General features: G+C 38.5%; 1 protein-coding gene across 4 annotated transcripts in view; it reads left to right on the top strand.

Moving 5' to 3' along the window:
- Window positions 1-10,891, top strand: part of EPHA7 (EPH receptor A7) — a 170,817-nt gene extending 159,926 nt beyond the window's left edge. For all 4 annotated transcript variants that reach the window (XM_074862103.1, XM_074862106.1, XM_074862101.1 and 1 more), the window contains one exon: window positions 7,133-10,891. In XM_074862103.1, coding sequence (XP_074718204.1) covers window positions 7,133-7,328 — 196 coding nt within the window. In that variant the 3' untranslated portion in view covers window positions 7,329-10,891. The remainder of the gene's footprint in view (window positions 1-7,132) is intronic.
- The last annotated feature ends 4,394 nt before the right edge of the window (window positions 10,892-15,285 follow it).

The raw sequence follows: 15,285 nt of genomic DNA, 5'->3' as shown, positions 1-15,285 counted from the left end.
GTTTGAAAGTTAAAGGGGTCTTGTGGAGTTTATATGCTGTACAGACTGTGTAGGTTATGTCCAGCAAGATTATGAAACCCTCATAATATGAGGAAAACCCTCACTTTTGTACCTGGTGAAGAGTCAGAAGATGGAAGGGAATGGATAGAGAGGGGTGTGAAGCCATTCAGAATATGTGAGTCTAAGTCGCAGCGCTCCCTAAATGTTGCTGGCAGGGGAGTTAAGGATTGTCAAGATTTTTTGTTTAAGTAAAGAGACACTGTTAATAAAATATACCTAATAATCTAATGTGGAGTGGTTTCAGTACTCTGATTTTTCCTCAGGCCAGATTGGAATTTGTCAAAGAGACTAAATTGAGACAGATGGGAAAGCAACTGGTAGTACACAGCTCATTCAAGCAGACTTGAAAGACATGAAAGGAGAATTTTACATTAAAAGCATGAAAATAAAACATGAACTCTGATGATATTTGCTCTCAGAAGGTTTTAGAGTCATATTCTTTAAGTCTGGGGTAATGATAGATTAAGTCTTTAAGTCTGGGGTACTGATACTATAAAAATTGGGTGAAATTAATGCCTAGCTAGAGTGGCCAAGAACCATGAGTCAAAAAATAGTTGATGTCTTGATAGACTCTGAAAAAATACGTGATACAACCATGCAAAACTTGTGTAGCCAGCCAAATGAATCTTGGACATAACAAGACATCATGCCCAGTGCCAGAAGAGCTAAATCAGGAACAGAAAATCTATTCATCCATGGACCAAGGCTTCTGTATTTAATTGAACCAAATAACCAATTGTAGAACTGTGGTGCTAATATGCTAATAATAATTAATACTAATAGTTAAAAACTACAATTTAGAAGTAATCTGATGAATCATCAGAAATGGCTAACACTGAAAAGCACACTCAGTGGTTAAGCCATAGCTATGCCCAAAGACTTACGTGCTACTGGTATTAGAGTTTCATGACTCTGAGTATTTCAAGTCATTTATAAACTGGAGACATTATAGCCCCAAGTCCATAACTAAAACTTTCCTCTTTTGTGCTAAAAAAAGAGGAAGAACTACTGAGGAGTCTGTAAAGTCTATCAAGTTCAATAGACATTATCTTCTGATTGTTTCCTTAGATTTACCAAGAAAACCATGAGTTTATCTCTTACATAAAGAAATAAACTTCCTGCTCCAAAGATGCCATCTCACTGAGAAGAAAAATCATCTGTTAATTTTACTAGGACATCCAAATCTAGCTTGAAAGAAGCTAGATTGAAGAATGACAGATAGAATGTATCCACATTGATCCTTCATATTTCATGTCTGTAGAAACATTACTCCGGCAATTTCTTGACTATCATTCAACCTGTCTTACTATGCCAGCTTCCACTGGCTTCCTGAATGGCCGCATGTCTTCTAGATGTCTTCTAGAAAACGTTTCAATTTCCTTTCCTCAGGGACCAACCAGCCTATGCCAAGAATGCATGTGTAGCTTAAGAGTAAGAAGGTGCAGGAATCTCAAATTGGTTCTCTCCAGAATGTTCTTTTCAGTCACAGTCGTAAATTAAATTTGTTCTCCCACTGAGGTTGCACATAGTAAACTGCATGAGAAATCTGATTTGCCTGGAATAAACTTAGTAAAATCATCCAAATAGCTCCTGAAGGCCACTCAGAAATAGCAGTTTTTAACTGGTGGTTAGGATTTTGTTCAGAAAGTGAAAGAGGTGGGTCTATGAGAAGTCTGTGTGTGCAGCTTTCACATTGTAAAACACTCCACTTACCGAACTATGGAGCTTTCTGGGTAGCAGATATCCTCAATCACTGTCACTGAAACTAGACCACAAATGCAAAATCTATGAGTCCATAAGAACAAACAAGCAAAAAATAAATTATGTAACAGAATTAGATCAAGTCTTCACCATTTATTTTTTGGTCTTGGCAGCACTGGTGCTTCCATGTGAGGTCTGTGAAAGAGTAAGATGGGTCCAGACAATAGAAGAGGAGAATGGTATTGGGTGGAGTGAGGGGACTCTCTGAGTGGGAAAGGAGAGGCTGAGAGGAGGTGCTGGACCTGTGGGTGACTTTGGGCAATCTTTATATTTCTGTTTCAGGATCTTTGCGGTGCAGAGCCCTTGCCCTCAGCCCATTTCATCCCACGTCTCTCTCCTGGGTTTTACTCAAGTAGTCCCTTAAGTCCTCCTTTATATTACTCTATACAAAATAGCAGTGTCTTCTTGCCCAGTAGCTAGTGTTGGTACCCTCATGGGCAGGTGGAGAAGACAGGCTTAGATTCAAATCTAGGACAGTATGCCTACAGGAAGAAATTGGGCCATCAAGGCACTGAGAGGGATTCTGAATGAGGATTTTCGTTTAATATTACTGGGCCTCAGTACTATGGACAAGTGATTGATTGCTATTGAGGAGAGAAAGGCTGCACCTTACTATATAGCTACCCTATACAGTTCATCCACTGCCAAGAGCAGGAAGAGGGGTGGGGAAGAGAGAAAAATAAAAAAGCTTTCAGGCATTTTTTTGTAGTGCTCTTTTCAACGGAAATAATTGCCTCAATGACTACATTTTGCAAGAGACAAATCCTCTTTGATGCTTCCTACTCACTGGCAGAAGTATCCCAGATAGACTGTGTGCTGTCTGTTGCAAATATCAGTCACAAGCTGCCTCCTATCCCATGAAACTGCCTGCCTAACATCGAGGTGTCTCTCAGAGAATACCTTTCTTGTGGTAGTTACTTGAGTATCACACCACCAAAGTCCCCCTGCAGGTGTGCATGTTTGTTTCCTTATGCAGAGGTATCTCTGGCTTTTGAGGGATGTTTCCCCAGCCATGACAAGGGAAACTACTTTTTTCACTATACTCTACTTCCATTTCTCCCCAGCTGGCATTAATCATTAATACTTACCTAGCAGCACCCATGCTTCACTGTGGGGTAAGAAGATGACAGTGAGGAAGGAACATTTAGTACCCCAGCAACAACAAATGCAACATCTATCTACAGCCAACAAACTATGGGTCAAGGAGTAAGTGCAGAAATCATTAGTGTTAAAAATTAAAAAACTTTGTGTATGGGAGGGGGGTTGTTGCATACAGAACTGCTGAATCAGCCAGGCTTACATGTGAAGTGCTCAGTAACATTAACGATACAAGCTAACGGAGTATGTTTAAAATAATATCCAAATCTTTTGATTGACAGTACAATCTAAGAGGAAGCTGAATGGCAGAAATCAAAACACCTGATGAGGGGATTATTTCAGGGCAGTGGAATGAAAGAATTACTTTCTGTGATTTTATACTCCCTATAATGAATGGCAGAAAAGTCTCTTATCATTCTTTTATACTATTATAAGCCTATTTCTTACAGATTTTATGAAATTAATGTAGCTGGATTAATGAAAAACATATGGAAACTAATGCTTTATTTATTTATTTATTTATTTATTTATTTATTGTCTGCTTCTGAATTATTTGCTGAAAATGAAGATATTACCTAGAAATACTACCTGTTTTCAGTATAGCAAAGTATCTTAATAATTATGGAAAAGGAAAAATATATCCTTATAAATTAAGCCTTCAAAGCAGCTAATACTATTTTTACATTTGTATTTTGAAATAGGATTGTGTAAAGCTGAATTTATCTTTTTTTTTTTAACATCAGATGCTGTCAAGTTATTTAAATTTAAAATCCTAGTGGAATGGATATTGTATTCATTTCATAATGCTTTTACAAGTGGTTGCATGATATTTAAGGTTGAATTTTCACATCTAAATTAACAGTGCTTCACTTTATACCAGAGAAACAGAAACCATGTATCTCAGCATACAGTTATGCAACTGCACGTCTGTCATTGAGCCATTGCAGAATACTTTTGCAGAACAGAATATTATATTTGGCGGTGCTTACACCATAAGTTCTATTGTGTTGTTGCTATTGGTTTTGTATTTAAGCCCTTTTGGTGATGGAAGCCCTTGTTAGCTAAGGTCAGTGAGCATTATTAAGCAGATGAGTATGATGTAAATTAGTAGAAGACATTTGCTGAAAGTATGGAGATATCTTGCAGAGATGACATCCAGCTGTTACTGAGCTCACTCTCTCTCCTTGTCTAGCATAAATGCTGGAACAAGCCAACAGACTGACTCCCCTCATGCTTATTGACAGCTGAATCATGGCTACCCATGGTTCGGGATAGATAGCTGATAGAAATGTAACACCTGTCTGGAATCCTTTTACCTCTGTTTCCAAGAAGACTCACCTTATTTTTTTGTGATTTGATGAATGGCCTACTTCTTTTCTGACAACACATGAAAATTTTACATAGCTCTTAGGTGAGAAAGGCATAGAAAGAGTAAGACAGGCTCTACAGCTTTGGGCTGTGGAAAGCCCAAATACAAGAAGGCCAACATGATACTTTCAACGTCTGTGTGGGAATGGAGAGACTCTGTACGTATTCATATATTGTCAAACACTTTGAGCTGCAGCTGCTTGCATGGGAAAAGCTTGGTTAGGCTAAGCCTAATCCAAAACTACCTCCAAAATTCCTTCCTGCACTGTATAATCTCTTTCCTTCCTGAAGCCCCTTTCCCTTCCAGAAATCCCCTCCATCTTACTCTGAAATTGGTGTTTAGGCCACTTCTCTGGGAACGAGGAGACTTATTCTGAGTAAAATGGAGTTTATTCATGGAAAAGGTTGAGTGACCTGTCATGCCCCAGGAGAGCTAACATCTTGGTCTGCAGGCACTGCACTTCCCATATCATTCAGCCATTGCTCAACTATTAGATAAAATGCATAAGACCTCTGGTCCTTTTACACGTTTCCCATTGAAAGGATGCATTTAGGCATCTACTTTCAGAGAAGGTTTGGGGCTGTGAATCCCTGAAAGTAGTTTCCTCAGGACACATCCAGATTTACTCCTGGGATATGTGATGGCGTGCCCAGGACCCTCTGAGAACTAGTTCTCATTGGGTTTTCTTTCTGTGGAATTTACAGTGTGAGTGGTAACTTGTGCCTGTATTAGTTTTGTTCCATTATTGACTACAGGTATGGCTTTGGCATGCATCAGAGACTGGGTAAATGAGTACTAAATACGACTAAGTACTAAATCGGAACTAAATCTGATGAGTACTAAATCCAACCGTACAGATATTCCAACCAAGAACTGAAGTTCTCAGCAGGGCTTGTCATCTGGTTTATCACTGTCTTTGACTAGTCTTCAGTTTCTCTAAACCGTTTTAGGCTTCTATCTCTCCAGGGAGACAGAGTATCTAATCCAGGCCTGGAATGACATTGGACAGCAGGGCAGATAGGAAGGAAGCATTATCATAATGAATAGCTAAGTCATACAGATTCAAGGAAATTATCAAATTGGTTTGTCATGTGTCACTCAGGGATCCTCATCTCCCATTTGTTGATATTTCATCCTTCTTAGCTTGCACCTGGTCTCTGCTCTGGTGAAACCAGTACTTGGCAGTGAGAACTAGGTACAGTCCAGAGTAAAGCCATGCCACAGTCCAAGGTATAAATACACTTTCTCATTAATTTCTTGATCTGGAGATCTTAATCCTGGTGCTGACCAAAAAATATCAGCAGAGATAGAGCCAATATAAATTAACCCGAGGTTTTAAATACCTATGCATCTTAAGTGCTCTTTGTGACTACCATTTGCCTTTGGCTTTGAATAAATTCACATGTCCATCATTTTTACTAATTGAAATACTTACTTGCCTTCAAAATAGTAAAAAGAAACTATCAGAATCCTTTTGGAAAGGATTTCTCCTCAGAGTTCCTTTTTGCTGCATTCTTTTCTCATGCATTCTTTACATTACTAGGGTTTCAAAGGGCAGGTGCAAAAAAAGCTAATAGAAATGAGATTTAGCTTAGTTGGTATCTTCCCTTCATGTAAAATTAGTCCCTAGGACACTACACTAGAGACAGATAAAAACATTCTATCCCTCCATCAGATTGCTTCCTCTAGCTTTTTTTTTTTTTTTTTTTTTTTACTGAACTTCAGACGTTATGGCTATTAATATTGTCAAATCCTCTTCTCAGCTTATCATAAAACATCTGCTCCCATTTTGTCCAGTTTGGTGACAGAGATGTATGGCATGCTACAATGTATTAATAATGCTCTTCTCCTGAATGAGTAGCTTCCCTTTGATTCACACTGTTAAATAATCTAATCCATGTGCTAGAATGACAGATAGTATTTTGGAATCAACTGTAAGAATATTGGTTGGTATGGCAGGGGGACATTCCTCTGCTGGTTTATTTTTCTTTAGTATTAGTGTTACATTGGCTTTTCTAAACATCTGTAATAAATTGCTTTTCTCTCAGGAATCTTCAAATAATTTAGTTAAGAGATTGCTAACCATATGTAAAATAATTTCTATTCAGTCCTGGCCTGCATCCATTAGTCCTAAAGCTATATTGTTTTTGAGATTTCATATGGCTATCCTGTCACTAAATGTACAGTAAAATCCACATCTTTTTTTTTTCTTTTCTTTTTTAAACTCTGGGGTTTTTTGGCAACACAGGTAACATAAACATTGTGTTAGGGTGCCTAATATCATGTAATGACTGAGGCAAGTCAGTTAAAATGTTTTATAAGACTTTTTATCAATACTGAGAGCTTCTGATAATATCAGTTAGGCTGAAGGAGAGTCTACTTTATTAGTTTACATGATAGAATCTAGCTACCATGTGTACGCTCTTTTAATTAAGCAGAGTTTAAATTGAACACACCCATTCCACCCTTTTCCTGCTTCTCTGTTTTAAAGAGTTATCTACATCTTCTCTCAGTCCTTAATTTTATACCCAAACACCCATCTGAAAAAAACTGCACCTCATTCATTTCGTTCCTTTATTTCCAATACTGAAATTGTCAAGTATAACCCTGTGGCTCATTGAAATCCAATGTGAAACACAACTATATTTCCTTCATGTTAGAGGTGTTTGCTTGGGAATCTTTGGGTTTATTGATGTTTACCAAGCTAGTCAATGACAATTTTTGTCAAGTAGTGATGTATACATGGCAATGACAATGATAGTGTAATTTGCCTCTATTACTTCCTGATATCAGGATTCTGCTGCACTGTCAATTTCATATATGTTGTTATTATTTGTTTGACAGAATCAAAAACATGCCAGGTGCTTTGCAAAACAGAGAACAAGAAAAATCCCTTTCCAGAAGAGATGACAGCCTGAATAGAAATGACATAATGGCAGGAGACAAAGGAAGCAGAAAGGGGAAGCAAAACAAGAGTTATAACCATAAGATCATGAGATTGGTTTGGAGGCACAGTGAACGCTATGAGGCATTTTTTTAAAGCACATAAGGACTGTAGTTGGGATTAGAGAATGGAAATGTAGAAAAGAAGCATGGAAAGGAATGGAGAAGAAGGGAGGAACAGACTGGCAACAGGAGGAAGAGTAAACAGAGGTGTATGGGAGAGGCCAGAACACACACCTGACAAACTGAGGATTATGACTAATGCCAAGAATGAAAGACCACATCTGAAGAGCATGATGATTTCAGGAGGATGGCGAAGCAGGACGTGGCGATGCTGCTAGGGAGAGAAGAGCCAGCAAAGCTGCCCTGGAAGCCTGCCCTGGAAGTTCCTCACACTAATATAACCCTGCTTCCCCATCTTCTTTCTAGCTCCCTTCTTATACACAAAATATGTATATAGAAGAGCAAAGGAGAAGGAGAAGCAGCTAAATCAAACATTTCCAAAGATCCTGCTGGGGAAGAAGTTTAAGCTGGGATGATACAGATTTACTCCTATTCATGCTGCTGCTGGTAGCAAGCAGCAGAGAGCATCCTGTTAGCCCTTCTCATGCAGACAAATCAATGGAAGTCTTTGCCACTACTTACAAATAGGCCTTGCTGAGAAACACTCAGCAAAATTACAATACTCCAGCCAATCCAGGACATTTTAAAATGTCCTTTCATTGTAGATCAGAAAGAATCAGAAATTATAATGTTCACAGTGAAATGGAAACAGGGAAGAAAAATATTTGAGCGGTTTCTGTTAAAGCTGAAAATAATCATTTCAATATTACAGAAAAATATAAGGGGGATTTTGCTCATTAAAAAATTATAACTTCATGTAAATTTATGATAAAATTGGGAATTATTTTAATTATGTTGGATTGGCTTGCCTTTTTTTTTTTTTTTTCTTCTGGAAAACTGGTGTTGTTTTAGGAAGAAAACTGGAAAATTGCCATTTTCAGTCTGTCAGACATTTTAAACTACCCTGATTTCCAAGATAAGAATTCTTCAGGAGTAAGAAAGCCGAAAAGTGGCCAGTTTAATCTCTTCCTCACTTCCTTCTCCTCTGCTTTGGTGGTCAGACATGTCTAATGATTAGGCTGCAAAGAGCAAAACCAGTTTCTATGTCTCCCTGAGAAAAGACATTTTGCCAGCTTCTTTAAGAATCATCAACTAGATCTACTTAGAGGAAGTCACTTTTTTGCTACAGACTATGTCTCCATTTAAATCCTCCTCACAGCTCTTCCATTTTTCCTGGGAAAGTTTATCAGAAAGCATGCTGGAAAGGGTCAGATCTTTCTGTCTCCTGTGAAACTGGTTTTAGACATAGTTATAACTTGGCAGATGTACTGATATGACAGTTGAGAGACTGCTGCTGGTAATGGAGTATTCTATTACTTTGGCATATATAGACACTTTTTGCTTGGTACTTCTGACCACAAAGTATTGATGTTTAGGGTACTATAGGTACTTATTAATTGTATTTTTTCTTATAAGTTTTAGAGGACAGCACTGGGTAAATTTTTCTTCTCCTTCAGGGTAACACAGCTTTGCATGAGTCATTCATCTTGAACAGAGTGATATCAAGTTGGTTGTTGTGACACCTTATCAATTTTTAGCCTTTTCCAGTATTGGAATGATTTAATTATAGTCTAGTGGAGACAATGGCCTTGTTTAAGAAAATCTTGGTGACTCTGGATAGGATTCAAATAATTAATCTAAGTAAGGAGGAGACAATTGAAAGTCATAGCTGAAATATTACTAAAAATCCTTAACTGGTTGGGTTTGTCCATCATTTATTGAAAGATTTTGGTAAATGGTGGCTTACTGAATGCTAAAATTGCAGCAATGGCCGAGTATATCTTTTTTATTGTCTTCAGTTTGAACTTTGCTTAAGTTAATTAAACTCTTGTCACCTCGGGATACCATTTTAGCAGTGAGGTTTACAAGACCTACTCTGTCAATGTAGAAACTTCAGCTACTAAAGAACATACCAGGTATAGACAGTTAACACAATGTTCAACAGTGCTTGAAGAATCAGGCCTGCCTCAGTAATTCCTCTCCACCATTATTGAAATAATACTGGATTTAAATTATATAGCGATGGTGTCAATTTACAAAATCTACCCTGCTTAAATTCCTCTTACAATCAAATGTAGCTTATAACAGTCCACATATCATTAAAAGAAAGAGATTGCAAAGCAGTGTTATAGTATCTCCCCATAATACAGAATTTTATACATATCATTTTTACATATTTGAAAGAACCCCATTAACTCAGTTGCATACAACTTTTTGCAATAATAGACTCAGCATAAAGCAATATCAAAACATAGTTAGTATTTCTACTAATTATATTTAGCCAAGGTCCAGATTTTGTATAATTTTCTCCCTGCCTCTGGTATGATAGAGGATATGGAAGATGTCTGTACCTATCTTTCGGCCTTGAGAGATTCCACTGTGTGGCACCTTCCCACCCTCTGCTATCAAAAAGAAAAAGATAATTTCAGTTGAGAAAGGTGGCATAACCTCTGCAGTTTGTCCTACCTTCTGAGTGCACACACTGAACTGGATGCATGATTTGGGAAGGGATTTAATACCAGCTACCTCAGTAGCCATGTGGTGTTAAAGGAAAAAGGCTGGGGGGAAAAAAAAAAAAAAAAAAAAAAGAAAAAAGAGTATTATAATGTATTCTGAGAGTGAAGGACAGCATGGTTATTTTGCCTATAATTTTTTTTTTTAACCTTGCCTATACTTCTCCTGCCAGTCCTTTCCTATTGTTATCTATGAGCTTTTCCAAAAAGACACTTAGTTCTGCATAAAGTAAGAATATCTGCACTGAGTCAAATCACAACTCCACGTAGCCCTGTGTACCTGGCAGGCACTCTGCCTTGGTAAGGGTACAGTACTGTTGTTATAAGGCCTCCACTGTCCCCTACAGATTAGGGACAGCTTCAGCTGTTGACTTCCAGACATCTTCAGGGCTCTGTATCCAATATGTACAGTTCAAATGCTTCCTAAATCAAGGGGTGCACTATGTTTAATAGTCTGAATTTGTCCTAGATCCTGTGAATTTACTTCCTCCTTCTGTCTCTTTCTCTCTGTCAGTCTTGCCCTTCTTTCTTCTGAAGTAGAATGACCAGGGCTGCATGAATTATTCAACATAAGAGTGTATGATGTATTTATACAGTGATATAGCTATACAGTGTATTTATACAGTGATATATATGTTTTCTATTTTGTTTACAGTTTCTTTCTTAACCATCCAAATATCCTGTTTCACATTTTTACTTGATACTGAGTGCTTGACTCTGTGTTTTCAGAGAGCTGTCTAATGTTAATTCATTATTTTTTTCTTCTCAAGCAACAGCTAATTTGTAGTCCCTGCCTGTGTATATATAGTTAGACTTATTTTTCCCTTGTGCATTTTTTCTGCTTTATCAAATTTTATCACCACTTTATTGCCAATGGCATTCAAAATTGTGAAATAATTTTGCAGTTCCTTACAGGCAGCTTCTGATTTAACTTTTAAAAATAATTTTGTATCAAACTTTCTCATCTGACAGTTCTTAGATATCACATGTCCCTTTACTACTAATAAAAGTACTTTTGCTTAAATCCTTTGTTTTAATTCATGCTTCAGTCCAGGAATCTTTGCAAACACTTAAGTGCCCCATTGCTATAATTCACTTCTGCATTTTTCAGGATGGGGGAGGGAGGTCTTCAAGCTATTGTCATTTATGTTTTATTAATTGGAAAATTAAAAGTACAAATTGGACCTTCTTATTGCCTACCAGTTCTGACAGTGGTTATACAACCTTCAGAGTGAAAAATTGCTAAGGGCTAGATCCGTAAAGTGCATTTAGGACAAGCCTTTAGACTCATAGATGTCCTGCCTCCTCATGGAAGCTATAAACCCAGATTAGGCACATCTCTCTACACTGAAATCTGGGTGTTTAGCAACAGCCTTTATCAACTCTGGCATACCAAGCAGTGAACAGTCTGAGTGAACCAGAGAAACAGCCAAATGGGTGAAATAAAACAAGTGAATGAATGGTGTGCTGATATTGGTATATTTTTCTACACTGCCTTACTCGTGGGACTACAGGTTGTTGCGAGGTGAGACTTTCAGCATCTCTCCCACAACAGCTGTTCCTCTTGTTTATCCCACTATTCCCTGCAGTGAGCTCTAGCATTAAACTGCAATGCTGAGGTGTCAATCCCTCTCTTTCCCAGTAAATATTAAACTTGCAGGGTTAGGCAACAACTGAGTGGACTTTGGGGAATTATCCTGTCAGTGCGAGCACCCAAAGCTGCATTTAGCCACTTCTGTTTCTTTGCAGGTCTAAACTGAGGTCTGTGTTACAATACCAGTGAAAGTAGTGAGAATAATTTGAACCATGATTTAGCAAATCTGTTAAACTTGCTTGTGTAAAAAGGAATCACTTCTGTTTTTCCCATATCTTAACTTCACTGAAATGGCATTTTAGTAATTGCCCAAATCCTAGTCTCTGTCTACAAAAGGATTATGTCATGACCCATGTTACCTTATGTGAATACAGAGAGTATGTAATTGTAGATAGGTGAGTAGACCCTATGAGTTGTAAGTATCCATAACATACCAGAAATCTTACATAGTGGGGGAAATAAGTGGACGATATAAGTAGGTGATGACTGATATTTAGTGTTTCTAAAACTGAGTCGCATCCTTGATATTTGAAAGAATAATGAAGCGCTTTTTTATTTATTTATTTGGTTTTTAGAAACATCTCTACTTGCATATATTTAAAATACAGAAATATGCAGTACTGTGTTTATTTTTCTGTAGTTACAAAAGTAATTCTTTCAAAAGCTATAGCTATACTCAGCTGGCCAGTGACAAAAGACAACTAGCTGTCAGAGTAGATATGCGATGTTCCTAGACAAACTGTTATGAATTTCCATCCATTCCATTACAGTGTAGATTCCTGTGAATCTTCCTCTGAATCAGTAGAACTTTGGGAACTAATAAGCCAAAAATTAAGAGACTGCACAACCTATCAAATCAAGCTGCTATGCAACATTTTAAAAATTAATAAACCCTGAATGACTGCTATCTCTACCTCTATGATCTATATCTAAGTATCTATATTGATATAGGCTAATTCCCACATTTATAATTGATTTCTTACTTTCTTAATTTATTAGACATATATGTTGGCCCAGTGTCTCAACTGCTTCAGCATTTTGTTGTACTGCTGACGTTAACTTTAATGGGTTCTGCTTTTTAATTGACAGATATTAATTAACAATGGCAGGCAACAATAACATAAAAGAGAGTGAACAGAAATCTGGGATTAGAGGAAAATTCATAAAAGATCCCAGGTCAGCCAGTCTTTCCTGGTATGCACTGAGAAGGGACAGCTCTTTTTATATAGAACGCCAAAATGGCAAAGTGAATTTTTATGCACTGATGCCAAATAACAGTAAAGCTATTTCTAGATCTAATATATTCAGTGACACAAAGGAAGGAGCTGGTAGAAAGACTGTGGCCTTAAACTTGGTCAAAAAATTCTAAGTAATAACTTTAAGTTGATGAACTTTTTTGACAGTTCTGCCATTGTGTGTTCACACCAGGCCCTTTAGGAATGCTCACTGTTTGTTCATAGCCCATCTCACCAGTCTTTCTAGCTCTTTTCTTCCTGTGGAGACTGGGATCAAAGATGGAATGTCCACACTCTTTTTCACTACAGTCTCTAGCCATTCTTTTGCCTTCACTTGGACTTGTTCTTGCATCACTTCACTGGTTGCTGGCCTCATGTTTATTTAAGATTTTCTGTCTTTTTAGTTGCTTTTTGAATGTAAACTATAATTACATTATTGAAAGATGAATTTGGTTCAATCTTTCATTCTAATCCAAACCCCCAGCATATAGCAAGTAAGAAATGATTGATTCTTTAGAGAAAAAAAAAAAAACAATCGTCTTCTCTAGTTCTGTAAAAGCAAAACTTTTCCTGTAACATAACTTTCCACTAAGGTTTCCAAATACTTGAGAACTCATCTTGAAACCATTTATGGGAATCTGACTTTTTATTAAGTACAGGAATGCTCAGTTTATTGCAAATTGCAGAAATATAAAATAATTTAAATTTAAAATTAAAATAAAAGGAACAGCCTAAGTTAGTGACTTTTCCTTGACATTTTAAAATCTTTATTTTATGCTCAAGCTCTTTCTTTCTTATAAATGTATACACATGTGTTTTCACTTTCATAGAATAGAATTATAGAATCATTTATGTTGGAAAAGACCTTTAAGATTATCGAATCCAACCATAAACTAACACTGTCAAGTCCACCACTAAACTGTGTCCCTCAGTACCACATCTACACATCTTTAAAATACCTCCAGGGATGGTGACTCCACCACTTCCCTGGACAGTCTCTTCCAATGCTTGACAACCCTTTCAGTGAAGAAATTTTTCTAATATCCAATCTAAACCTCCCCTGACACAACTTGAGGCCATTTCTTCTTGTCCTATCTGTTGTTACTTGGGCAAAGAGGCTGACACCAACCTCGCTACAACCTCCTTTCAGGTAGTTTTAGAGAGCGATAAGGTCTCCCCTGAGGCTTCTTTTCTCCAGGCTAAACAACCCCAGTTCCCTCAGCCACTCCTCACAGGACTTGTTGTCTAGACCCTTCACCATCTTCATTGCCCTTATTTGGATGTGCTTCAGCACGTCAACGTCTTTCTTGCAGTGAGGGGACCAAAACCAAACACACCATTCAAGGTGCAGCCTCACCAGTGCTGAGTGCACGGAGACAATCACTTCCCTAGTCCTGCTAGCCACACTATTTCTGATACAAGCCAGGATTCTACTGGCCTTCTGGCAACCTGGACACACTGCTGGCTCATATTCAGCTGGCTGTCAACCAACACCCCCATGTCCTTTTCCACCAGGCAGCTTTTCAGTCACTCTTCCCCAAGCCTGTAGCATTTCATGTGAAACGTTAGCGTTGTGACCCAAGTGCAGGACCCGACACTTAGCGTTGTTGAATCTCATACAATTGGCCTTGGCCCATTGATCCAGCCTGTCCAGATCCCTCCATAGAGCCTTTCTACCCTCAAGGAGGTCAACGGACCCTCCCAGCTGCATACAAACTTACTGAGAGTGCGCTCGATCACCTTGTCCATATCATTGACAAAGATATTAAACAGACCTGGCCCCAGTATTGGGTGCTGGGGAAAACCACTTGTGACTGGGCACTAACTGGATTTAACTCTGTTCACCACCACTCTTTTGGTCCGTCCATCCAACCAGTTTTTTACCCAGCAAAGAGTACACCCAACCAAGCCATGAGCTGCCAGTTTCTCCAGGAAAATGCTGTGGGAAGTGGTTTCAAAGGCTTCAAGAAAGTCTAGGTAGACAAAATCCTCAGCCTTTCCCTCATCTACTAAGTGGGTAATCTTGTCATAGAAGGAGATCAGCTTAGTCAAACAGGACCTGACTTTCATAAACGTATGCTGACTGGGCCTGATCACCTGGTTGTCCTGTACGTGCCGTGTGATGGCACTCAAGATGATCTGCTCCATAACCTTCCCCAACACTGAGGTCAGACTGACAGGCCTGTAGTTCCCCAGATCCTCCTTCCGGCCCTCCTTGTAGATGGGCATTATGTTTGCTAACCTCCAGTCAGCTGGGAGATCCCCAGTTAGCCAGGGCTGCTGATAGATGATGGGAAGTGACTTGGTGAGCACTTCCACCAGCTTCCTCAGTACCCTGGTGTGGATCCCATCCAACCCCATAGACTTGTGTGTGTATAAGTGAGGTAGCAGGCCACCAACCATTTCCCCTTGGATTATGGGGGCTTCATTCTGCTCCCCATTCCTGTCTTCCACACAATGCAGAAACCTCCTGGACTGTTTCCTCCCCACTGTATTGTATTTCCAGCAGACATCTGGTAAGTTGAAGTCTCCCACAAGGACAAGAGCTAGCAATTGTGAGACTTCTCCCAGCTTCTTATAGAATATATG

The sequence above is a fragment of the Strix uralensis genome, chromosome 3 (genome assembly GCF_047716275.1).
Source record: "Strix uralensis isolate ZFMK-TIS-50842 chromosome 3, bStrUra1, whole genome shotgun sequence".
Classification (NCBI taxonomy): Eukaryota; Metazoa; Chordata; class Aves; order Strigiformes; family Strigidae; genus Strix; species Strix uralensis.
The sequence above is the reverse complement of the archived record's forward strand: the minus strand, read 5'-3'. Positions and strand labels throughout refer to the sequence as shown.